The sequence below is a fragment of the Suricata suricatta genome, chromosome 9, assembly GCF_006229205.1.
Source record: "Suricata suricatta isolate VVHF042 chromosome 9, meerkat_22Aug2017_6uvM2_HiC, whole genome shotgun sequence".
NCBI classification, from domain to species: Eukaryota; Metazoa; Chordata; class Mammalia; order Carnivora; family Herpestidae; genus Suricata; species Suricata suricatta.
The window spans coordinates 133,380,166-133,404,659 of record NC_043708.1 but is presented as its reverse complement, the minus strand read 5'-3'; the positions used below and the strand labels follow the sequence as shown (position 1 = coordinate 133,404,659).

General features: G+C 49.0%; 1 protein-coding gene across 4 annotated transcripts in view; it reads left to right on the top strand.

The window, feature by feature from the left end:
• Window positions 1-1,141: 1,141 nt before the first annotated feature.
• NTRK3 (neurotrophic receptor tyrosine kinase 3) overlaps window positions 1,142-24,494 on the top strand; it is a 301,136-nt gene continuing 277,783 nt past the window's right edge. For all 4 annotated transcript variants that reach the window (XM_029952431.1, XM_029952434.1, XM_029952433.1 and 1 more), the window contains exons 1-2: window positions 1,142-1,213; window positions 1,917-1,988. In XM_029952431.1, coding sequence (XP_029808291.1) covers window positions 1,185-1,213; window positions 1,917-1,988 — 101 coding nt within the window. In that variant the 5' untranslated portion in view covers window positions 1,142-1,184. The remainder of the gene's footprint in view (window positions 1,214-1,916; window positions 1,989-24,494) is intronic.

Here is a 24,494-nt window from a genome sequence, read left to right as displayed (position 1 = left end):
TTTGAGACAGAGATAGAGGGGACACAGCCCTAGCATTGGAAAGGGTCTTCACAGTTAGTAGTTAGATGGCTGTAATGGAGGATGTCTGTCCCTGGCATTTGGTCAATAATAAAAAAAAAAGAACACTAATCAAATCTATGTATGTATGACAAGCTAGCCTCCTGTGCTTCCAGAACTTTCCAGTTCCTTTGCTTTGGTCTGGAACTTATCCACTGGGTGAGTTAGTGCTGGTTTATGTCTGTTGATAAAAAGTGCTGGTTAATGGTGATTTATATCTTCAATGAATAAATTGGAGAAGATGAATTAATTATTACTTAGTAAATGTAGTGTGCCTACTCCACACACCTTAAACATGAGGCCTCTTGGGAGGAAGTTCTAAGCAAGGATCTTTGTGACGAGGAAGGAGAAAAACTGCTGATCCTAGTGTAAACCCTCTTCCTTTGCAAATGAAGACACAAGAGGCCCATAGAGGTCACAGCTCTTGTTCAGAGCCACTGGTCCTTAGGTCTCAGTTTTCTTCTGTGACGCCATGATGCCTTCCTGGTCCCCAGCCTGTCCCCTTCCTGGAATTGATTCTACCCAATCAAACTGTTGGTGTCCTTGAACTCCAGATGGGCTGGGCTGGGGTCACTCAAATGAGGCAGCCAGTGTCTGGACCCTGGGGGACCTGAATCTGGTGCGTGCCCCTCCTGGGCCTTTCCACTCAAAGGCCATGCCCACTGTCCAGCCACCTTCCCCCCTCCCCGCCTTCTAAAACCACATCATTTGTATCGTCTTTCTGGACCGCTAAGAAAATGAACATGTCCTTAGAAGAAGGACACTAAGTCATGAGGTGCAACTGGGAAGCTGGGTTTCAAGTCTTTAAAAAAGGAGGGCTTTCTGAAGCTGAGAGGGGACGTTGAATGCTATCCCTGGGCCAGGTGCTCTGGGTCCCATGACCATCTCATCAGGTGGGTGGTGCACATGCCCCCTTGCAGAGGGAGAAACCGAGGCTCAGAGACTCTTGGCTGATTGGCAGAAGGCCTGGCTAGTGTGCGGGCAGTCCAGGATTTGAAGCCGGGTCTCTCTGGCTCTAATGACAGCACCTTTCCAGTGGATCCCAGTGGACCTCAACCCTGTGTTTCCTCCTCCCCCACAGACACATAGAGAACTGGCGTGGTCTGCACACGCTCAACGCTGTGGACATGGAGCTCTATACCGGCCTCCAGAAGCTGTGAGTGTGCTGGGGGTTGGGGGCTTGGGGGGGAGGGGGGAAGGGCTTTGGGCTGCTTCCAGGGCTCGGTGGGGTCACGGGCAGCAGAGGGCACTGCCAGCTGCCCTCTGCACTTTCCCCCATTGTTTCTCTTTTAGTAGAGTCAGTACCACTTACTTGGGGGATGTCCAGCCTTCAGAGGCCACCCCCTCACATTCTCCCATTTCCTCTTGGCCTAGAAGGCAAGGGCGTTGTGTGGTCTCACCAGTACCTAGGATTTCAGGGCAGGACCTGAGCCCAGGTCTCCAGACCAGTGCTCCTGCCTCAGCCCCATGGTTGACTAATGGTTCTTGCAAAGTGCCCCATTTCCCAGCCACCTCCTTCCGTGGACTCGAGGTGTTAGTGCTCTGGGGCACTTGGGGTTGGGGAAGGGAGTAGGGACAGTCTCTGGACTGTCTTGAGGAGGAGACCCGGTGTTACCAGCTTGCCAGGATGGGTGGGGGACAGTTGTGGGCACATTCTGATCCCTCTCCCGGGTCCCCGTGGGGTGTGAGTCCAGATGCCATCTGCTGGGCACCTGGTGATGCTGGTGGATGAGGAAATGCATTCAGTTCACAGGGGTGACTGCAGATGACACCTTGGCATGACCTCCCGCCAGCTCAGCCTGGAGCAGACGTCACAGTGCTCTGTAGGCTCTGCTGACCCTGGTTTTCTCTCTCTCCAGAACCATCAAGAACTCAGGACTTCGGAGCATCCAACCCAGAGCCTTTGCCAAGAACCCTCACTTGCGCTATATGTAAGTAGAGCTGCAGGGTGCCGGAGGGGGCATATGGCCGGAGGGTGCTGGGCAGTGGGGCTGGAGACCTGAGGTCTTTGCCACTGTGTGCCCTGGGCCTCCAACTTTACCTCCTGCAGTGAAGGTTTGGGATTTGAGAGTCTCTAAGCTTCCTGTCGGAGGGAAAAGCCTAAACCAGGGCTTGGAGGCAAAAGTCTCCGGACTCCCAAGTTTGTTTGCTTTTCATTTGCAATTTAATGGGAATGTAAATAAGAAATTCCACTTATCTAGCCATGAATGCTACTCTTCTGAGAGCATTTGTGGGTCCATGAGTGTGTGTGTGTACATGTGCAGCTGTGTGTTGAGGTGGGGCTGGAAAAAGAGGGAAGGCAGGGGCAGACCAAGTGTTGTGTTTAAATAGGCTCTGGGTTCAGTGGAGAAGGGCTCAGAGAATGGAGACCCCTGTATAAGAGGTCACACAGCTTTGTTTGGGGGCAGTTTGCAGGCCGCATGGCTCTGGGTGGCATTCTTGTCGGTACCTCCCTCTACCTTCCTTGCCCCTACTTCCCATGTCTGACGGCGGAAGGGCCTCCTCAGGGTTGGCTCTGGTTGGGCCTGTCGCCATCTTGGACATCCATGGGGCACATTCCTTGAGAGAGCAGAGATTCGGTGGAACCAGGGGGAAGAGGGAGGGTCTGTCATATTTGAGGGGAAAATGGAGCAGTGACATGCAGGTGAATATTTCCTCTGGCCACAGGAGGGTTGTACTCGCTGAGGCATTTTGCATTTGATAACAGGAGGGCAGCTTGCTGGATAGGAGTCTCCTGTGAAGAGGCAGAGCATTCAGGGGAAACTCTAAGAAAGTGGCAGGAAGGGGGGAAGGGAGAAAGAAGAGATCATGGAGGATTGTGGTGGTTCTCTTTGGGGGTCCTGGCCTCACTCTCTGTTCTCTGTGAGCTTTCTCAAGCGCATAGTGAGTAATCAGTGAATACACACACACACACACACACACACACGCACACGCATGCACGCACATTTGTCCGTTATGGCCACCCTTGCTTGGCGCTCAACTTTCTTTTCTCCATCAGGGATTGGCACACTGCAAGGCCCTTGCTCAGGGCCTGATGTATTAGCTCTGGGGGACGAGACCCCTTCTGCAAATGTCCTATTTAGCTGTTGTCCTTTCTCCCGGTTGAGTGTCTGTGGTGAGATTCTCCTACTGTGTGTTCTTTGCAGCTGGAGGCATAGCTGGGACCAGAGGAGGGCCTTAGACCAAATGCTCCAGGTGTTTATTTTATTGGGGATTTGAATTTCATCGTAAAATATCCCAGAGGAAGAAGCTTTTGACCTCTGAGAAAGTCTTTCTTTTCATGCTCGCTCGTTCAAAGTTCACAAAGCTAACCACTCGTGGCCGATCACGTGGGGACAGTGGTGGCTGGGGAACACATGTCCCCTCTAAAGGGGCAGCCAGCGGATGCTGCTGCCGTGTGGAGGTGGGGGCCTCGCATTGCCGGACTTACCGTTTTCTCAACAAGGGCTGGAGGTCCGGTGGAACTGCTCACGTTTTAAATGCTGGCAACTGAAAATAAAAATCCTCTTCCCTGTGGGCCAAACAAAACGGCTCCATGGGCAGAAGATGACACATGGGAGTGCCACTTTGTGGTAAGGTCCTGCTTGGGGGAGAGAAGCTGTCTTCATGGGGGGAAGCTCTGTCCCCTTTGAGGACAGTGGCCAGGTGCTCATGCCCTAGAGACTTCTAAGGCATTGTGTTACCCACAACTGTCAGGGAAATTGAGGAGGCTTTGGGACCCCTCACGTTTCTTTGGGCCCCAGAAGTGGGAGCAGGGGTGCCTTTCTGAAGTGCAATGTGCTGGAACATTCCCTTGACTTACCCTTGAGATTCTGGAAGAAGGGTGTGACCCAAGGTCTCCTTAGGGATGATCTGGGGTCTGCTGGGTGGTGGCCATGACAGGCTAGAGGGGCTTGCAAGAGTCCCAAGGTTTGGGGGTGCAGAACAGACCTGGTCGGAGTAGTTCTGCTGGTTGGAGTAGTTCTGTCAATAACTGGGAGCCTGCACATGACCTTGGGCCCCGTTTTCTCCTGGAAACATTGGCCAGCTTTTGCCAAAGGGCTTGCTGTTGGCAAGAAAGATGGGCTACTATCCACCTGCCCCACTTTGGGCCTGGCTGGGCATCGGGGGCCGGTTAGGACGCTCAGGTTGGTGTGAGAGACTCCGCACGCGTCAGACTTCGGTAGATGCCCTCAATAGAGGAGTCCAGCATCGAGGTGGGCTTCACCGATGGGTTTCCTGACTGACTTTTCCCACGGAACCAAGACACACCCCCTGATCCCAAATGAGTGAATTTCCCAGCAGCTTCAGGACATTTTTCTCCTGGCAAACGGGCCAGGTTTCTCTGCTCTCTTACAGCATCTTCTATTTCTGTGCTCTGAATGCAGTTACGAGTCTCCAGGCCCCAGCTGAGCAATCACAAGATGATCACTTACTCCAACACTAATTGCTGAGCCCTGGCTTGGCGGCTTTTTTCTTTCTTTCTTTTTTTTTTTTCCTGAGGGTGATGGCTGAGAAGTCTTTTCTTGTCCTCTCTATACGGAATAAGAAGCAGGAAGTGAAATCATCACCCTCTGTACTGATGTCAAGTTGTCTAAATGGTCCTGATTGGCTCCAGCCCCACCCACCCCCCACTTCTAAGCTGCTATTGCGTTACTCAGGGTCTGCTGCTTCCTCAGGGCGGAAAAAGGAACCAGCCATGTTGAGGCCAGTGGTGTGTCATGAAGAAGGCTGGAGAGGAGGACTCTTGTGTCCCATTTCAAGGTTTATGAGTGACTGACCACCTTCTCTTGACGGCTTCAGTTTTTCTCTCTGTCCTTTATTGAGCATGAGAAAGGGAAATAGTGATTCATTTACACCAGGGGAGATCCTTTCTGAGACATTGGAATGTCCTTGACCCTTAGATCCTTTCCCTTGCTCTTAAAGATTTTTGGATTAAGGTTCCTTAAGGGTAAATGTTTTCTAAGTGAATAGCTGAAATAGCTATTTGCTTATCTGTAAAATGGGCACGCTTTGTGGATGGGACGTGGGGAAGATGAAGTTATAGGAGGTGCACAGGTGCACACAGCACTTAGCCCAGTGCCCAGTAGATAAATGGTCAGGCTTCAGAAATGGCAGTCGCTAATAACAATGGCAGTAATTATTGTTGTTATTCATGGTGGTGATAATAGAACCAAAGAGGGGGGACCAGGTGGCCTTGGTGATTCTGACGGTGACTTTGTTCTGGAAAAGTCACAAATCTGTCCTGCAGTGCAGTCCATCTCTCTGGAGACTGGGAAGCTCCTCTCTGCAGTCTCTCGTGTCTTTCCCTTGAAGACTGATGAATGACTCTCTCCATTTAGTCCCCCTGCTCTAGACTCCCTGAACACCCCTCTCTGATGGTGGTAGTTTCAGAAAGGATCCCAACAGGGGCGCCTGGGTGGCTCAGTTGGTTAAGCATCCGGCTTCAGCTCAGGTCATGATCTCACGGTTCGTGGGTTCGAGCCCTGCGTCGGGCTCTGTGCTGACAGGTAGCTCAGAGTCTGGAGCCTGCTTCAGATTCTGTGTCTCCCTGTCTCTCTGACCCTCCCCTGCTCATGCTGTCTCTCTCTGTCTCTCAAAAATAAATAAAAAAAGAAAGGACCCAAACATTTCAGCTGATGAGCTCACCCTTTGTTTCCATCTGATTGGAGACCACATCCACCCGCACTAGTGAACTTGGATTATTTGCCGATTTTTTAGCCCCACTTTTGCAGCTGGCTCATCTCTTCCTTTTTTGGGGTCTGTTTTCTCTGGCATGGCTCACGTCGGCTGGATCTCCAGTCTGGGGTCCCCACAAGCTGAATAATGTAGACGCCTGTCTCCGAGCTGCACTAAAATGGTGATATTTTCTTCCATCTGTAGAGCACTTTAGAGTTTTCAAAGTGCTTTCCCATACATTATCAGCGTCACTTCTCAATAGCATGCTGGCTGGGGAGTGTGGTAGGCAGCCCAGGAGGCAGAGGCTCTCACTTGTAAGTAGAAGTTTAACTGCCGTGAAGTCCTCTGATTTTCTTTCCAGGAATCTTTCCATTATACCTCATGGGCCAGAACAGGCAATGTTTTTCACTGGAGCAATTAAAAAGATTTTTTTTCTTAAGATGGTTAGAAAATTGCCTAAAAATGCTAGTATCAGGAGAGAAGAAGGAAAGGCGAGTATTGATTGAGAACGGACTGTACCTGATGCTTTTACAAATATGATCTTTCTCCTTTTGGTAACCCTAAGTCAGGGTTAGGGTTCCCATTTGATAGATGGGAACACTGAGGCTCAGAAATCATAACTGACTTTTCCCAAGATGACATAGTAGTTAGTGGAACAGCCAGGACCTAGACTCTGCTCCCTAAGCTTCCGCAGTGAGTGTATTATTCTACAGCCCAGGCATGTTTTTGTGTGTCTCTCTCTGGTTCTCCAGCAAGAACTCCTTATGGGAGAGGGGGGAGTCTGTAAAGTTTTATTAGAGAGAGCTGCTGTTTTCCCTGGAGGTTTAGCACCATCCATCCTCAAAGACCTCTGTTGAGAAAGTTCTGTATAGTTCCCTTTCCTATTCAGGTCAAATCCTGTAACAACAGTTCCGTTACAACCTGAATATCTTTATTATAAAAGACTTCTTAGCATTAGCCTGTGGCTCACTCATTTCCAAGAATATGCAATGTGAGATTCCAGCAAACCAAAAGAATTTATTTAATCCCTTAGAGTTGCTGTGGTCAGATTTCTCTCGTGTTCCGTTGCTTGCTTTTTCTCACAAAGTTCTAGATGCCACATTAAGTTGTTCCTGTCTCTCACAAGCAGATGCACCCTTGATCTTCAGCTGAGTGGGCCAGCCCTGAAGCTGACCTGTGTGGGAGTGTGATGGGGCTTGGGGGTGGGGAGAAAGGCATGACTTGAGCATGATTGCGTCAACTGTGTTACGTTCACAAGGAGAGAATGTCAATGGCCCTGGGCAGGTAGGAAAGAGGAAGTGGCCAGAGTCCTTGCCATTTCAGACCTCGACTGAGAAGGCAATACATTTCTCTTGAGGTTATTAGGATGGAAGCCTGGTGAATTGATTTATTATGTATTGTAAATCACTTAATGCTTTGACTCCTGGAAATAACTCCCCATTCTGGGATGTGAGATGATGTATAGATATTTTAGCTGTAGCCTTTCGCCTTTCTCCTTTCTGCCTGCCCCTTCCCTCTGCCCTGACTTTCCTCCAAGTCCCAAAGGGATTGGTGAGTGGCACACTTGTCCCTTTATTGCTTCTCCAACATGTGCCCTGCCTCCTCTGTTCCACGTGGAGGACTTAGCCATGAGCACTGTGTAGCTAACAGCATGGGTTTTAGAGATAGAAGGACCAGGGATTCAAATTCTGGATCCTCTACATCTTATGTAGTAAGCTGCCCTGTCTTACTTAGGCAAGCTGCTTGAACTGTCGTGAGTTTTGCAGGGATTGTTAGAATTTCTAATTTATGGGATTGTTCTGAGCCTTCAATAACACAATGCTTTGAAAGTGCTTAAGACAGAGCCTTATGAAACAATTGGTATATTTTTTTGCTGTTACTAATGACTTCTTCCCTGATCATTGGGTTCTGATTCTACACAACATAGGTAATTAAAGGTAGAAGGGGCTCTAGAGCTAACCCCCCACATTTATATTCCTGTCCCTGCTCTCATCCCTGCTCTTTATTTTTTTTAATTTATTTTTTTATTTTGAGAGAGAGAAAAAGAGAAACAGAGAGAAAGAGAGAGAGAAAGAGGGAAAGGGAGGGGCATCCCGAGCTGTCAGTGCAGCACCAGGCTCGAACTCACGAACCAAGAGATCATGACCTGAAATCAGGAGTCTGACGGTCCACTGGCCAACTGGCTGAGCCACCCGGGCACCCTTCATTCCTGCACTTTTAGATTCATACGTTAAACCTCCTCTGTTAAATCTCCTGCTTGATGTCTCCACTTGAGTGGCTAAGGTTTAGGTCACGCTTAACTTGGCCAAAACAGAATTGTGGGTTTCGGTCTACCTCCTCCCTCCAAACCTGCTTCCTGTGGTGTTTCTTGTTCTGTAAGCAGCGCCACCTGCTAGATGACTCACGCCAACTACGAGTCCTTTTTCCTCTTCTCTTCCCTTTGCCTGATTTCCGCCATCCCCCACTGTTTGTCCACTAGATACTTTGTATCCATCCCCTTCTCTCCTCAGTTCCTTCGCCATATACCATCTTGGTCCATGCTCTGTGGCAATAGCTTCCTAATTGGTTTTCTTACCTCTTGTTCCTTACATTTCATTTCTAGCACCATTGCTAGAGTGATATTTTAAACACATAAATCCAATTATGTCACTCTGCTGCTGAAAGCCCTCCAGTTACTTCCCACGTTACTTAGAATAAAGGCTAAACCCCTTACCACGGCCACAGGATTCAGGCTGTTTTGCTTTTCCTCTCTCTGTCTCCTTTCCTGGCACTTCCTCCCTTGCTGTCTGCTGCAGCCTATTTTATTTTATTTTATCTTATTTTATTTTACTTTATTTTTTAAATGTTCATTTATTTTTGAGAGAGAGAGAGTGAGAGAGCATGGGGGAGAGGCAGAAAGAGGGAGACAGAGGATCCTAAGTGGGCTCTGCACTGACAGTGTGACTTCAACTCAGGAACCTCTAGACCATGACCTGAGCCAAAGCCGGACACTTAACCAACTGAGCCCCCCCCCCCCCCCCCCGGCACCCCTCCTGTGCGGCCTTATGAACTGGCTGTCCTTCAGTTGTTCGAATGTGCCATGTTCAGTCCTCCCTTTGGAGTTGTGTGCTTGCTGAGCCACCAGCCCCAGATCTCTGCGTGGTTGGGTCCTTGTCATCACTCTTTCTGGTGTCACTTCGCCAGGCCCCTGTGACCACCCAGCCTCCGTGGCCTTTCTTCTCCTCATGCACCTGTCAGCCAGTTACATCCTGTGGCTTCACAGTTTCCCCGGCCCTCGTTACTCTCAACTGCCTGGAAGAATCTCTTTCAGTTATTTAATCGTTTATACCCGGTGTCCCCTACAAGGGTGTCAGTGTCCATGGGGCAGGGACCTGTGTTGTTCCCTGCTGTAACTCCAGCACCTAGAATAATGCCTGTCCAATAGCACGTGGCCCGTAGCTATTTGTTGGATGTAGTCATTTGTTGGCTAGTCTGACTTAATCATTCTGTGGATGAGAGGATGGATTTCTAGGCCAGAGAAGACTTCTGACCAGATCTCATGGGTGGGAACTGAGCCAGGACTGGAACTCAGGTCTTGGTATTAGAAGCGTGACATTCTTTCCACCCTTCTGTCATCCCGTTGACCATTCCTGGGTCCAGTCTCCTGTGTGGTGGAAAACGTTGCCTCTGTGTTAAAAAGAAAGGCTATACGGGGCGAATAATCCATGCAAAACACCGGTGCCATCGGAGTGCTATCAAGTGTACAAACGGGACCCCCTCCCGTCACAACTCCGCTGAAATATCATGTGAAAGTGGACAGTGGCGGCAGCTTCTCTCTTTGAGATTCCCGCTCCTGCAGCTCGGTCTGCCCAGAAGCCTCCTCAAACCCAGCGCTTGAACTGCTGCCTTTCACAAACCCCATCAGCCAGTTTGGTTGTTTGGAAGAGTGGCTCCGAGTCGGTGTCCTCACACCACACTGCCCGAGTTGAACCTTGGGCTCTGCCGCGTGTATCCGTACGTCTTGGGCAAGTCACTTAACATATCTGCGTGTCTGTGCCTGAATCTCCTCATCAGAAATACGGGGGCAATAGGATCATTGGCATGATTACGTGGATTAATGCACACGAGGTATTGAGATGGGTCGGTGGCCCAGAGTAGGAAGGCAGTGGACATCCGCTGTTGCTGCTGTGATTCTCGAGGTGACAGTGTGACAGCCACCTTTTCAGTAAGCAGCCGAATAAATATGTAGAGAGTATGTGTTAAGACTCTCCTGTGTTCCTCCCCTTCTTTTTTAAAAATAGATTATTGCCAAGTTGGTTTCCATACAACACCCAGTGCTCTTCCCCACAAGTGCCCCCCTCCATGCCCATCACCCCTTCTAAGTGCTGCATGCTCTGGGGGTCTATCCTGCACAAGACACAGGTCCTGTCCTTACTGAGCTTACCGGCTATTTGGTGAATATGTGGCCTCAGTATGGCACAGCCAGGAGAGTGACCCCTGATCCTTTTGGTTTTTTTTTTAAGAGTGTGGTTAAAACTGTACAATTTCTCCTCAAAAAAAGCCTCTTCCTCCACCCAGCACACCGTTGTGCACACATTTCCAGGGATTGACAGATTTGCTTTGGACCTGGGTTAAGAACCTGTCCAAGGATGTCCTCGAGACAGGTGTGTGGTGGCTGAGATGTGTCATTTACACCTAGCAAGTCACGTCCATTAAAAATTGTTTTTAATGTTTGTTTTTGGGGGGGGGAGGGGATGAGTAGAGAGAGAGGGAGACACAGAATCCAAAGCATGGAACCCGACGTGGGGCTTGAACCCATGAACCTCGAGATCATGACCTGGGCTGAAGTTGGACATTGACTGAGCCACCCAGTGTGGCCCCAGGGTACCTAAAACTACTATTTTAGATGTGATGAATGAGATTTATATTATACCATAGTCTCCCAGGCATAAAAGAATGCCTTCATAATTTATAATCTCCGCTGTAGCTAAGTAAGTCAGGAATCAACTGGTATGGTATGGGGCTTCTGTTTTGGGAGTGATGAAAAATGCCCTCTAACTGGTTGCGCAATCATGAGAATATACCAGAAAACATTGAATTGTACGGTTCAAATGGGTGAACTGTTTGGTGTGTGAATTCTCTATCAATAAAAACGACGACCGTGCATCTGTGTGTACGTGCGTGTGGTGTATGTCTGTGTGTGTGCACAGGTGCATGTGTGGTGTGTGTGTGTCCCATAGCCCTCTTCAGCAGAAGCTTTTAGAGCCTGTGTAGCGCTTCCATGTCTCTTTGCCCTTTGTCACGGATCACAGGATGTTATGTTCCAGACGGAGGCTGCTCCATTAGCCTGAGTCTCGCTGGGAAGCTGATGGGGACAAAGCCACAGATGACCTTCTGTGGACACGCAGTCTTCGATAGAACTAGACATCGGCTGTAGTAAGAAAAGAAAGAGATAAACCGGGGATGACAATGGCTGTGACCCAGGCACGGGTGGGCACGTACGGGGACTCCCTACCTCTCGGTGCTTAGCTCTCCTTCTCTTCCTTTCTGTGCCCCTTAGGAAGGGTCTCAGAGCACAAGGGAGGGGCATGCTGTTGCAGCGATGGCTTTGAACTTTCTCAAATTTATATCTATGAAGAAGTAAGTTGTCAGCCAATGGTGGTTCTTTTTTTAGTTTTAAAATTTTTATTTATTTTTGAGTGAGTGAGAGAGACAGCATGAATAGGGGAGGGGCAGAGAGAGAGGGAGACACAGAACGTGAAGCAGGCTCCAGGCTCTGAGCTGTCAGCACAGAGCCTGATGCGGGGCCCGAACTCACAAACCGTGAGATCATGACCTGAGCCGAAGTCAGATGCTTGAGTGACACCCCAGGCGCCCCAGTGGTGGTTCTTTATAGAGGTTGTGTGTTATTCGTGATACAACTCACACCTCTGACACTCTGCACAAAGCTGGTCTCCAGTCTTCTGATCCAAGGTAATGGAGGGGCCGCTGGCTTAGTCTCTTAAGTATGACTGTGGATCAGAGGTGGGCTGGAGTGGCTAGGAGGTTCGTGGGGCAGGAGACAGTGGGGTTGGGCTTTGGAGGGGCTGTGGGCTTGGATAGCTGGGTGTGGCTGCTTGTGACAGAGGGGCTGCCCCTCTCCGTGGAGTGAGCGTGGCCTTTTTCCCACTTGGAATTCCTCCCAGCACTGTTGAGACACATGTTCATGGTTCCAGAGGTGATGCACAGGTCAACTCTGAAAGAATTCCAAGGGAACAGGATTTGGAAATGGAGCTGTCTGTCAGTGGAGTGGGATTTTCCCGGATCATGAAGGGTCTGGACTGTACGCCATCGTGTGTCTGGGTCGTGGAGGGGAGAAGATGCCGGAGCTGGGGCTCTTGTGATGTAGGGAGTGGTTTGATACCTGGGTGGCTGTCATTTGTGGGAGGTACTATTTGGCCATCAGCTGGGTGATCACACATTGAACTTACTTTGTTCTTTTCCTGCATTGCTCTCTGACCTTAGATGGGCTGCTTAACATGTCTAATCTGTTTGTACGTCTGTAAAATGAAGTGGTGTTAGAGATGGCCCAGGCCTGTCTCAGCATTTTGGGAAATTCTTCTTGGTGGCATCTGGGATTTTCAAGGGTAAGGGCCAGGGGAAAAGCTATAGCTTTTCTCACCCCCACTTCACCTCCCTGCAGGGGCACACATTCTAATGCAGTGAGTCCCACGGACCTCACATCCGTGAAGCACTCACTGTGTGCCAAGCTTTCTGTGCACTTCATGTCATTTTATGGCAAGTGGCCATTGATATATCCATTTCACTGCTTGGATATTTGAGGCACAGAGTTGTTAAGTGACTTGTTTACACTGACATAGCTACTAAGTGACAGAACCAAGCCAACCCTGGGTGGGCTGCTTCTGGAACTCCAGAGCCTTCCCTCTTAATAACTCCACTCTCCATCCATTGGCTGTGGCCAACTCAGATGTGGCCTAGGCAGGAGTCCGGTCTCCAGAGCCCAGCTGGGAAGGATGGTCAGGCAGTAAGCTTCTGAGTGGTCCTTCTCAGAATCAGCGATACTGTGGAAGAAGGACTTTGGGAGAAGACTACGGGGGGCAGTTTATGAGACGGAGTCCTTGCCTACACTTAGTTGCTGGCAGGGTCTAGGTGAGTGGTCAATGCCCGGCTGGCACTCAGGGGGCTGTTAGCTGAGGATCACACAGGGTGGGTATTCAATAAAGAGAACAGAGCCTGGTGATGGAAAAGGGGGAGATAAACCCATGCTTACGATGTACGGACGCAGAGAAGGAGGCTTTAAACCTGTATTCCCGAAGAACATGAGGCTACTTTGCGTGGCCTTGACCCTGGCTGTCTTTGGCCTCAGCCCCAGGAAGGACCCTATTTGAAGGTGGTGGAGCCCACTACAAAAAAATGGAAGGATATGGACCAGATTAGATGAGCGCTAAGGCCCCTGCCTCAACAGCTCATGATTTTATGCTGCTGTGTGTGCGGCTTCCACACCCTATACCTCCTTGCGCCATGGAGGGGTGTCATTTCTGTAGATCTGCCCGAGTCTTCCCACACCCCAGCCTCTACAATATCCGATGACACCGGGCAGAGCCTCTGTTGTTCCTCTTTCAAATGGATCCTTCTTGCTTCCATTGAACCCAAGTGTGTTTGGATCCTAGAATTCACCAAGCTCAGGATTTTTGGCCTGGAATTTCTTAGCCTCCTCTTACTTATCTATCACTTCCTATTTCTAGTCGAGTCACACCCTCCATCTCTGGGTGACTGCCTCTCTGGAGCCCTGGAAAGGATTTGCATCTTGTTCCCTAGGGAGGCAGGTGGCCAGCTTCCTAAATTGAGTTTCTTTTTTCTTGTCCATTTGTGTCTCTCTTGCAGGCTCCCTGTGGTCCTGGGATTAAGAATGTCCTCTCTGATAATTTCTTTCTGTTCACTTTGTTTTACAGACAACATTCTGATCCCCCTAGGGCAGACCCCACGTGACCCAGACAGTGTGGGCACCTACCTTGCTTGCCAGCCAGAGTGTGTGTGATGTGGGTTTCTCTTCATTGAAGCCCTGAGTTCAGCATAGAGCTTTTTCATTTCAGGTAGCTCCATTCTTGAGGATCCACTGGACTGAGCTTCAAGAGTTTTCTTGTACCCTTATCAGCTTTCTCAAAGCTCAGTCTGATGCCTCTGCGTCTCCTAGCCTTGGGGATTAGACCATGTGCCCGTATTTTCCAGCCTTGATTTTTCTTAGTAGATTTTCTTCTCCTTTTTCTCCCTCCCCTAAGGCTTCATTACTTTCCATTTGTCCACATCTCTTTTCTACATTTTCCTTGTTAAGGACAGATTTAGAAAATGAGATTAGTCTTGTGGCTATTTTGGAGTCATCATTAATTTTCGTCCCTTTTCATTCCTTAGCAGGCCAGCAGTCTTGTGTCTTTTTCTCCCTGTTTTTTTCCTTGATGGATTTGTAGAAGTCTCTTCCTGGGTTAACCCCTTTGTCTCTTGGTACTTGCCGTGGTCCCCTACCCTTCCCTGGTGGGCCTCTAGGTGATCCAGCCATTGTGACTATTCTGGATCAGAAGGGCATTGGGGCCCCCAGAGTGGGGTTCAGCCACGTGCTGTCCCTGACCAACCTTGCGTTGTAGAGTCTCGTGACCCTTGAGGATCCACTGGACTGAGCTTCAAGGTGGCCCTTGGGGTCATGTGGCCTCTTCCTGAGATGTGAATTCATTAATTCCCATCAGGAACATCTGTTGAGGTCCTAGCATGTCCCAGGCAGAGTGGCAAAATGAATTACATTTAGGCCTTTGGCTTCAGTGGGGTGGGCCAGGGGCAGGAGAGAGAGGCAGAGGGTAGAGGGACCTCCTCCACAGTGTGATGGGGACTCAGGGCTCCTGGGGATTACTTAACAAAGGCAGGGGTTGCATCTTTGGGTGAGGGGGTGTTACAGCAGGGAAGGCCCTCTGGGTGATGCAGACAACCTGAAACCTGGCAGGTGGGGTGGGAGTCAGCAGCCCGAAGAAGCGTGGTGAAGGGTTGGGTGACGGGGTATTAGGTGGGGACTGTTCCTGGTGGAGCGAGCTGTGTGCTGCATGGTCTGGCAGTGTTTGCTGGACTGTGGTCCCCCGCTGAACCTGGAGTCAGGCAGACAGCTTGGCCACCGTCACCGTCTTGCCCTGGTCCTTAAAGAGGCAGGACAAAAAGGTTAGGATCTTGCTTCCAGCTCTCCTGTCTTCCAAATTTGTCCTGTGATCAGGACCTCTGCTGCCTTAGTGACAGCAGCACTGGTCACTGGTGAGGGACTGGTCATGTTAGGGAAAGCCAGAGCAGGACAGCGGGAGGTCAGGGCTGCAGGACATGGCCCCCTCCCTCCATCCCCATTTTCTGCCAGATTGTCTGTGTCAGATGTCTCCATGCCTGCTTCCTTCTGGAGGGAGGTCTGGGCGCTTCCCTACGCAGGGCCCTGCCTCTATGACATACCTGTGTCCCAAGACGTCTTCCTAGAGCTTCCACTCTCTACCTCCATCTCACATTTTTATTCCATGCAACTGGCAAGTAGATTGTTTAGATATTTCAACCTGATCCTCCTAAATGTGCCTTTGATGCTCTCAGGCCAAGAGCTGGACTCTGTGCTTCAGTTTACCGGGTGGGTGTGCAGCTTGGGGCAGAGACCTGATCGTGACAGCAGGGTGCAGGCCTGGGACAGCCGTGGGATCCATTCCCACTCTCCTTCACCCACACCCCCCACCCTGTGCCTTCTTGTGTCCTCTGCTCCTGCTCCACCGATCTCCCTCCAAACCTGAGGTGTGCTGGGCCCCCCCGCCCCCACCTGGCCTTTGCTTTTTTTGGTGCCTCCCCCTACCGCCTAGGATCCTTAGTTTCCTTTTTCTCTTTGACAGGTCTGATGCCCCGAGGCATCCGTGCCTGGGCATGGCCATGGGCAATAGTAGGTGGACTTCTGCCTTTGAGAGACTGAACAGCCTCCTCCCCTGAGGCGCACTGAGTCTGTTTCCATGTTGTATTGGGGCCACTTGGAACCAGGTGCCCCCAGCCATGCCTGCTCCACAGGGGAACCCATGGGGATGGCCTCACTACTCACCCACCCAGTACCATTCTCCAGAAATAAAAGGGCCCCTTGGTCTTCTTGTCCTTTCCCACATCTGGTGTGCCCAGCTGTGCCTTGGGGCAGGCAGCTCACCCCTCCAGGTGGCAATGGGGCTGCCCCTTGGTGTGCCAGCTGTCCGTCTGCAATCAAGAGCCTCTGCTGACACCAGCAAGGGCGGTGTTTGCAAAGAGCAACCGTGTGCTCCTTATTTATTGTGTGGAAAAGAAAACAAATTAAGGCCTTGTAATTATACAGTTGGGCATGTTCTTAAATAAAGCTTAAGCAGTCAGAACTCCATTTAGAATATTAATCATTGCATTCCCTATGTCTCGATCTCTTTTTGCTCTTTCCCTCTTCTCCCATCCTTCCCTCCTCTGATCCCCCCTTGTTTCTATCACTGGTGTCCCTCTCTGCTTGGACCTCAGGAATCTCTGAAAAGCCCCGCTCACCGGCCATGATTCGGCATACTTGAGAGCCCGTGTTGGTCTTTTCCAAGATCATGAACAGCATTTATTAAGTAATTTCATAGGCATGGGGTCCTCCTAGGATTTTGTTGCCCTTCTCCATCCCCTCCCTTATTTTGGCTGAGCATGGAGAAGAGGCATAACGTTGTGTTTCCGGGCATGGATACTGGCTACTGGAGTCCATCAGAACTGGGCTTGGTCCCCAGCTTGACTGCTGAGCAGCTGTAAGACCTTGGTCAAGACACATAATCTCTCCGAGCTAGTTCTTCCTCTGGCAGCAAAGTCCTCCCCCTCACACGCTTGTGTTTTGGGACTTGGATGAGAGAATGCATTTGGAGCCCTGACACAGTGAGTTCCTTACAGATGTTAGGCCTTTCTCTTTGTATATAGCTCTAGATCATATGAGACTTTTATGGAGTTTCTAATTTTTGTTGTCAACTTTTGCTGGTGTGCCCTGAGGATGGTTGGTACCGATTTGGTCTTCCTATACACCTGTTGGGTCTTCTCTACGCCTGTAGAATGAGTGGTTACATCTGTTTGGGCCCTGCAGGTAGACAGAGTGGGGGTGACCAGTGTGTGTGGTGTGATATTACAAGAATGCCATGGACCTGTTTTCTCTTGTGACTGATGACCAGTTCCTTGAGGAATGTGCTCACTCCCAACATGGCTCTAATGCTTTCTAAATCACTCTCAAAAGTACCATCTCATTTAACATGCAGTATTAATGTGAAATAGCAATTACTTTCATCTCTATCTTATCATTGAGGAAATGAAGAGAGTGAGTCACCCAAGGCCACTTAGCTAGAAGTTAGGGAGGTATAGGGACCAGGATCCTGGTCTCAGACTCCAAGTGCCTAGCCTTTTCCACTATATTGGGATGGTCCCTAAGTCATTGCTGACACCTGGGAGGAGACTCACCTAGTTCTGGACCTCAGAGTTCTTTTTTTCTTTTATAGTTTATTGTCAAGTTGGTTTCCATATAATACCCAGTGCTCATCCCAACAAGTGCCCTCCATCATGCCCATCACCCATTTTCCCCTCTCTCCCACCCCCATCAACCCTCAGTTTGTTGTCTTCTTAACTATTTTTCCTCTTCCCCTCCCCCATGGTCCTCTGTAAAATTTCTCCTGTTCCACATATGAGTGAAAACATATGGTATTTGTCCTTCCCCACCTGACTTATTTCACTTAGCATAAAGGCCTCAAGTTCTATCCACATTGCTACAAATGGCCAGATTTCATTCTTTCTCATTGCCATGTAGTATTCCATTGTATATATAAACCACGTCTGATCCATTCATCAGCTGATGAACGTTAAGGCTATTTCCATGATTTGACTATTGTAGAAAGTGCTGCTATGAACATTGGGGTACATGTGCCCCTATGCATCAGCACTTCTGTATTCCTTGGGTAAATCCCTAGCAGTGCTATTGCTGAGTCATAAGGGAGTTCTATGGATAGTTTTTTGAGGAGCCTCCACACTGTTTTCCAGAGCGGCTGCACCAGTTTACATTCCCACCAACAGTGTAGGAAGGTGCCTGTTTCTCCACACCCTCGCCAGCATCTATAGTCTCCTGATTTGTTCATTTTAGCCACTCTCACTGGTGTAAGGTGGTATCTCAGTGTGGTTTTGATTTGTATTTTGCTGAAGATGAGTGATGCCGAGCATCATTTCATGGGTCTGTTGGCCATCTGGATGCCCTCTTTGGAGGACATGGTCATGTCTTCTGCCCATTTCTTCACTGATTTATTTGTTTTTCATGTGTGGAGTTTAGTGAGTTCCTTACAGATTTTGGATACTAGCCCTTTATCTGATATGCCATTTGCAACTATCTTTTCCCATTCTGTTGGTTGCCTATTAGTTTTGTTTCCTTTGCAGTACAGAAGCTTTTTATCTTGATGAGGTTCCAATAGTTCATTTTTGCTCTTGATTCCCTTGCCTTTGGAGATGTGTTGAGTAAGAAATTGCTGTGGTTGAGGACAAGGAAGTTGTTTCCTGCTTTCTCCTGTAGGGTTTTGTGGACCTCAGAGTGTTGATGCTGCTCTGAGAGTTTCCATAGATCCATCATCACCTTGATTTTTTTTTGTTTACTTTCTTGCTACATGGGAGATGCATACCAACACTGATTTTCCTGGCAGTATTATGGTAGTTGGGTCATTGTCAGCAACTAACTCAAAAATGTCTAAAAACATTCAAATATTGTTGGATTCGTAATCATATTAGGTGATTGTATGGATAATGCTGTGATGTGCCTTGTTAAATACAGGCTGCAGGTGCTTTGGAAAGGTCTCCCCATGGCCAGTGCTGTGGCCAGAGAGATGGGGAAGATGGAGATTCTAAAGTGGGATTTGGTCCAGGTGAGACTGGAATGTTCAGTCTAGTTAGGAAGATAAAATTAGCATTCTTAAACCAGAGATGCCAATATGTTAACTTCTGCTGATACGTGCTGACCGTACCAAACAGAGAGATTCCTGTATTCCAGGGATGCTGGGGAAGAACATGGGTCTTAAATTTGTTTTTGAAAGAATATGTGCAGTATTTTATAGGAAGAAGGAGAAAACTCCTAGATTAAGTGTGTGTGCATGTGCATTTGCAAGCAAGCAGGGAACAAAGCCAAGAGAAAGAGAAGAAATATTTATTGTGTTAAGCTCCCTGCTAAGCACTCTTCCAACAGTAATCCTGTTCGAATAAGTGACATTCTTCCTGTTTTATAAATGAGGACTCTGGGGCTCAGAGAAGTTATGTAACTTGCCCAGAGTCACACAACTAAAGTTATAGATTCCTAGCGGTAAATGTCTGCTCCAGAATTCATGTTCTTTCTGTTGTATCATGCTGCAAAGGCTGGTTCATGTCTCTCAAGGTGGTCAGGAGCCCAGGTTCCCCAAAAGGAATGTTGAAAAGTTGTTTCTTCGCCGCAAGGAAACTGGTGTCTCACTACCACTACTTTGACTTATGCAGCTCTCAGCCTCCATGTTCCTCTCCCTGGGGATTCAGCACCATGGCCAGAGCCTAGGGAGCTCTGGGGACCCAGTGAGCTGGGAACAGCTCCCCAGAGAGGGGCTCCCAGGTCCTGGGCTCCTCATTTTCCTCCCTCTAGCATCATTGCAGTTGCTGGTGGCTCATCTGTGCTCTTAAATGAGAACCTGGTGGTGTTCAGGAAGAGCCTCAAACGTGGGGTGGGCAGAGCTCTGCTGGCCTGCCTGGTGAGATCCAAACGTAAACAGGAAAGAGCATGTGAAAAGGGTCTACTCCTTTCCATCCTCTCCTCCCAGGTCCAGGTCAGAGGGGAGAAGGGTTATGCTTTATGACTTTGCTTACCCTAAACTGGGGAATCCTCTAGGTCCATGAGATAGGAACTGCACTGGAGTGGGGCTCTTTCCTAAAGGGCAGAGCTCCCAGGTCTGCAGTCTAGAGTTGCTATGTTCATTCCTTTAACAAGCCTGTTCTGCTTCTGTTGAATGGGGCCGAAAGCAAGTGGATCTGCCATGTGCTTTATCATAGGAATAGTCAGAGGGGGACAAACTATGGAAGCAGCACAGCAGAGCTGGCTGAGTTATGGGACTGCTGGCTTTGTCCTTCATGTGAGTGTGCCCTCGTCATTCTTGGAAGGCTGTCACTTGGGTGTATAAAACAGAGCCCTCAACTGGAGATCCAGATACCTTCAGGTTACATACATGTGCAATGCACACACACAAATAACACACACAGGTGCACACTATGGTAGTGTGCCAAGGTCATGGATTCTGGAATCAGACACACTGATTTTAGTCCTTATTGTAAACGTACCAGCTTTGTGACCTTGAGCTAGCTAGATAACCTCTAAGCCATGGATTTTTTTTTTTATCTGTAAAATGAGAACAAATCCTAACAATAATATGGAACATAAACGATTTGGGGGAAGATTCAATGGACTAATATCTTTAATATCTGATATCTAATATCCTTAGTAATTAGTTCCTAACAAGCACTCAATAAATGCTACTCATTATTTCTGCTTCTCAGAAAATTATTTCTGTATCCCAATTTTCTTTAGTTTATTCACATAATTATTGTTAATGATTCTGGAAAAAAATCCCCATAGCATGGAACAAAGATTAGCAAGTTAATTAATTGTTTGCACTTGTGTTCAAAGCTCAAGGTTTAAATTAAGTTGAGGTCAGTGTAAGTAGCACTGGTATAAGAAAGAATTAGTTGAATCTGGCACCCTGTTCAATGCATGATTTATGAAATTCAGACCATCCAGTGGAATTCACTTGTGTGCTTTCACTTAACGATGCTTGTGATCAAAGTGCAAGCAATGTCTTTTGCTCTGTGTAAGGAACTGTGAGCAAAAATGCAATTCACAAGTCCTCGTGTGGATGGTCACCCGTGGGAGTACCAGTCTTTGCCAGGACCATGCCCCCGTGTGCTTTTCCATTCTGTTCTCCTTGCTTTCATTTCTCCCAAGTCTCAATCCAAAGTGCCTTGGCTCTGTAGATAGATGCCTTCCTGTTTCCAGATTATATGATCTTCACACAAGCTGGTGGGATGTGAAGAAATAACTCCTTGAGAATCTACATGGAACCAAGTAGGGTGGGGGTCGTTCTGGGCTCCATATATTCAATATGAGATAAGAGGTCTTGCATAAGTCTCCGGGGACTCTGCCAGATCTCTGCAGGAGAGAGGCCGTGGGGACTAGGAATGAGCACTGCTTTTCTCAAACATTTTGCAGAATTGGACAACAGAGGCCAAAAGACTGTGCATGGTATAAATTACGGAAAACAGTGGTGTAATGACATTGTTTGGTGAATAAATTAAAGCCCTGAGTCATGAGGCCAATAACAGAGCGGGAGCAGAGAAGTGTAATTAAAAGGAGAAAAGAGATGTTTTCAGCTGACATTGGAAGTGAGATTGAGATAGGAGTGGGGTTGGGAAAATGGGGGCAGCTGGCCCCTAACTGTGGCTGCAGCTCAGGAGAAGGAACATGGCTGTTACTGGCAGTCAAAGCAGGAGAGAAAGGAGGCCAGTACTTCTCACACGAAGGAGAAGAGAGAGTGGCAATGTGGAAATTTTAGTAGAAGCAAAGCCATGTGAGCTTTGGAAATAAGAATAGCTGTAGGATCCTGAACTCTGCGGGGATTCAGAATAAGCTGGGCTGGGAGAGTCTGTGTGAAAACAGATAAGAGCCTGGGGAACAAGGGGGGGAATCAGGAGTGGGCTGGGTCTCGTTGGAATCATGGAGTTCTAGGGGTTACGCTCCAGGGACTCTCATACCTACAGCCTTGTGCTTTCTTGCAAATACTCTCTGACCTGCCCTTTCTAAGGATTAGAAATAACAAGATATTTTATTTATTTTTATTTTTTAAATGTTTTCTTTCTTTATTTTTTGAGAGAAAGAGAGACAGAGCATGAATACGGGAGGGGTAGAGAGGCAGGGAGACACAGAATCCAAAACAGGCTCCAGGCTCTGAGCTGGCAGCCCAGAGCCCAAAGCAAGGCTCAGACCCACGAACTGTGAGATCATGACCTGAGCTGAAGTTGGATACTTAGCCAAATGAGCCACCCAGGCCTGCCATTCCCCAAAAAACCCCAAGATCTTTTAGAGCAAGGCACCTGCCTTGGGTCAGCTGACATGCATGGATATAGGGACTGTGGCCAAGCTGACTGCATCCCATCATTCTGTGGGGCCAGCAGGGGTAAAGACTGTAAGATGCATTCAAATTTTGAGCCACATGGAAACCTTTGGGACAAGTCCCCTTCCCCAGATCCTTCTGGAAACATAGGCAGTGAATGGTTTCTATGGGAGAATGTGTCTTATTCCCTTCATGCGCCAGTGCCTAGCCTTGCCTGCCATGGGCTAGGTACCAAATTAGTACGGGCTGAATGATTGAGCGGACGGAGGTTGGTAAAAGCTGGGATGATACTAAAACTTTGTTTAGAGAATTTGCCCCTTTGTTCTGTGCTATAAACCAGCCGCTGGAAGAGCGCAGAGCACAGAGAAGGAGTTCAGTAAAATTATTGTCAAACTGGGACACTTCTGAGAACGAAAGGGAACTTACTGGATGGGATTCGGGGACAACAGGGGTGAACTGGGACGGTTTGGGCACACGAGGGTGTGTGGTCCCCCGTCATCGGCACTTGTTGAATGAATGGATCTTGTACCCTCGGAGACATCGAAAGAGGAGTGAAGGTTCTATGGGGTTCGCCTCCTTTTCGCCAAAGCACTTCCACTTATCCTGGGATCACCCAGCTAATATTGGCTGGGTACCTACTCTCTCCCAGGTATTTGGATCATATCAGGGGTGCAAAGAGTAGAGAAAAGCCTTGTTTTTAGTCTTAGGGGGCCCACTGGCTAATAGGAAACCAGACTGTTGGCAAAGTGTTTGACAATATGGCAAGTGCTAAACGAAAGGGATGGACAGACTGCTCTGGGAACGTGTGAGTGGGGGACAATAGGAGGAGCCAGTTCAGGAAGGCTTTTTGGAGGAAGTCCTGGAGGGTGATTAGGAATTTGCCAGAAATTCCAGGAGGAGTCAGGGTGTCAGAGAGGTCTGTGCATCGCAGAGAGCTCCTTCCAGATTGACTCAAAAACACTATGTTGCTGGACACTGGGAACCACAGAATGTGACTAAGATAGGTGGGCCTGGGACCTCACAGACCATCCAGACTGCCATCAGACACAGTACCATGTAACCCTAATTAGGGCTGAGGGTGAAATTGCTGTGGGGGTCAGGAGCCAGGAGGAGGGGCACCTACCCTATGTCTGGAGTGCTGATCCTGGCAGGGACCTAGATGGGGAAAGCAGCTTCTGGATACCCACGTGGACTGTGAAGGGGGAGCTGTGTGCCCCTTTCAGCATCTCCCTTTCCATTCAGTAATGCGGGGAGCCTTGCACCCTGCCCTCTTTATTTTGCTATTGTTACATGGGCGGGCGGTGTGGTCACAGGACTGGGCCAGGACAGTCATGCTCCTGCACAGAGGTGGGCAGCCCTAGGCCTCAGGATCTGGATGGAGGAAGAGGCTGGGTGGGAGGTGGTGGGTAGCTAGGAAGCAGGAGGAGGGGGAAGGAGGTGGGGTTTACGTAGCTGAGGCCCATCTGCCGCCCCATCCAGAGCTTTGGAGTGTAATATTAAAATGTTCCTCATTATTTTCCTTGGATGAGTTTGCTATCCTGATATATTAATTATTCTTAAAGGTCAACAGCGCTCTTTCGAATCCCCTTCTGTTCTATCGTGTAATCAGTTAATTAATTGGAAACCATTTAGCAGCGTCTGCTGAGCGCCTTGTCTGGTGCGAGTTTTCTTGTTTTGTTGTTCCTGCAGCGATGGCTTCCTCCAGGCGCCTGGTTCCTTACCAGGATTTGGGAACTGGAGTGTGGGCCCTGCCCCTCCTCCCTCCCCTTCCCCTGGTGGGCACTATCCCTTCAGTTATACCATAGCAGTGGTGAGGTCTCATCTTTTCTCTTTCTGCGTCTCCACTAGTAAGAAAAGCCCGTGTCCGTGGCGTGCCTATGTCGGAGGGGCACTGAGTAGGGCGCTCGTGTGTAATATTTCATTTGATTCCCACCATCTAATGTGGTAGAGGTTTTGCTGCCATTTTAGAGGACAGAAGAGGCTCAGTGCTGCAGTGAGCTCTCCAAGAATTATGGAGCTAGAAAGGGGCCAGGGAAGGATCGAGTCTCCTGGAAGCTTTATATTCTTGTTTGCTATGGTGCTGGCCCTTCGAAGTATCCGGGCGAGATGTGGGTTGTGGTAGAGCCTTACTTATGCAGAGTTCTGAGTCCCAGGTGCCGCTGGTTCATTGCAGGTATAAACATTTGATGGGGACATGGAGCCCCATTACATCTTGATTGCACTTCTGCTTTGCTTGCTGTTTCTAAAATCTGATGTACGAGGAGGGCATTCCTTAGCAGCCTGGGGGCAGAGCAGAGGCGGGAAGCAGTGCTCCCACATGTGCCTAGCCCCCCCAGCAGCAGGCAGTCACCCTACAAGGCTCACCTGTACTTGGCTCATTGGCAGCCCGGTGTGTTTGCTTTGCCTCAGATCTTCTGCCCACACGCCTCCTGGAGGCGAGCTGTAAGGCGCTCCGGCCCCGGGCATGTTGATATGTGTGTGGTCCCACCAGACCCTGCCCTGCCTATATTCTGGTCTGCAGTAGAGGGGGGACTCCATAGGGGGACTGCATTGCTGGTTAATGGGTCTCCATGCCTCTCCCTGAGGGCCCTTTGGTGCTAGCAGGTGGATCTCCATCCTTCGTGG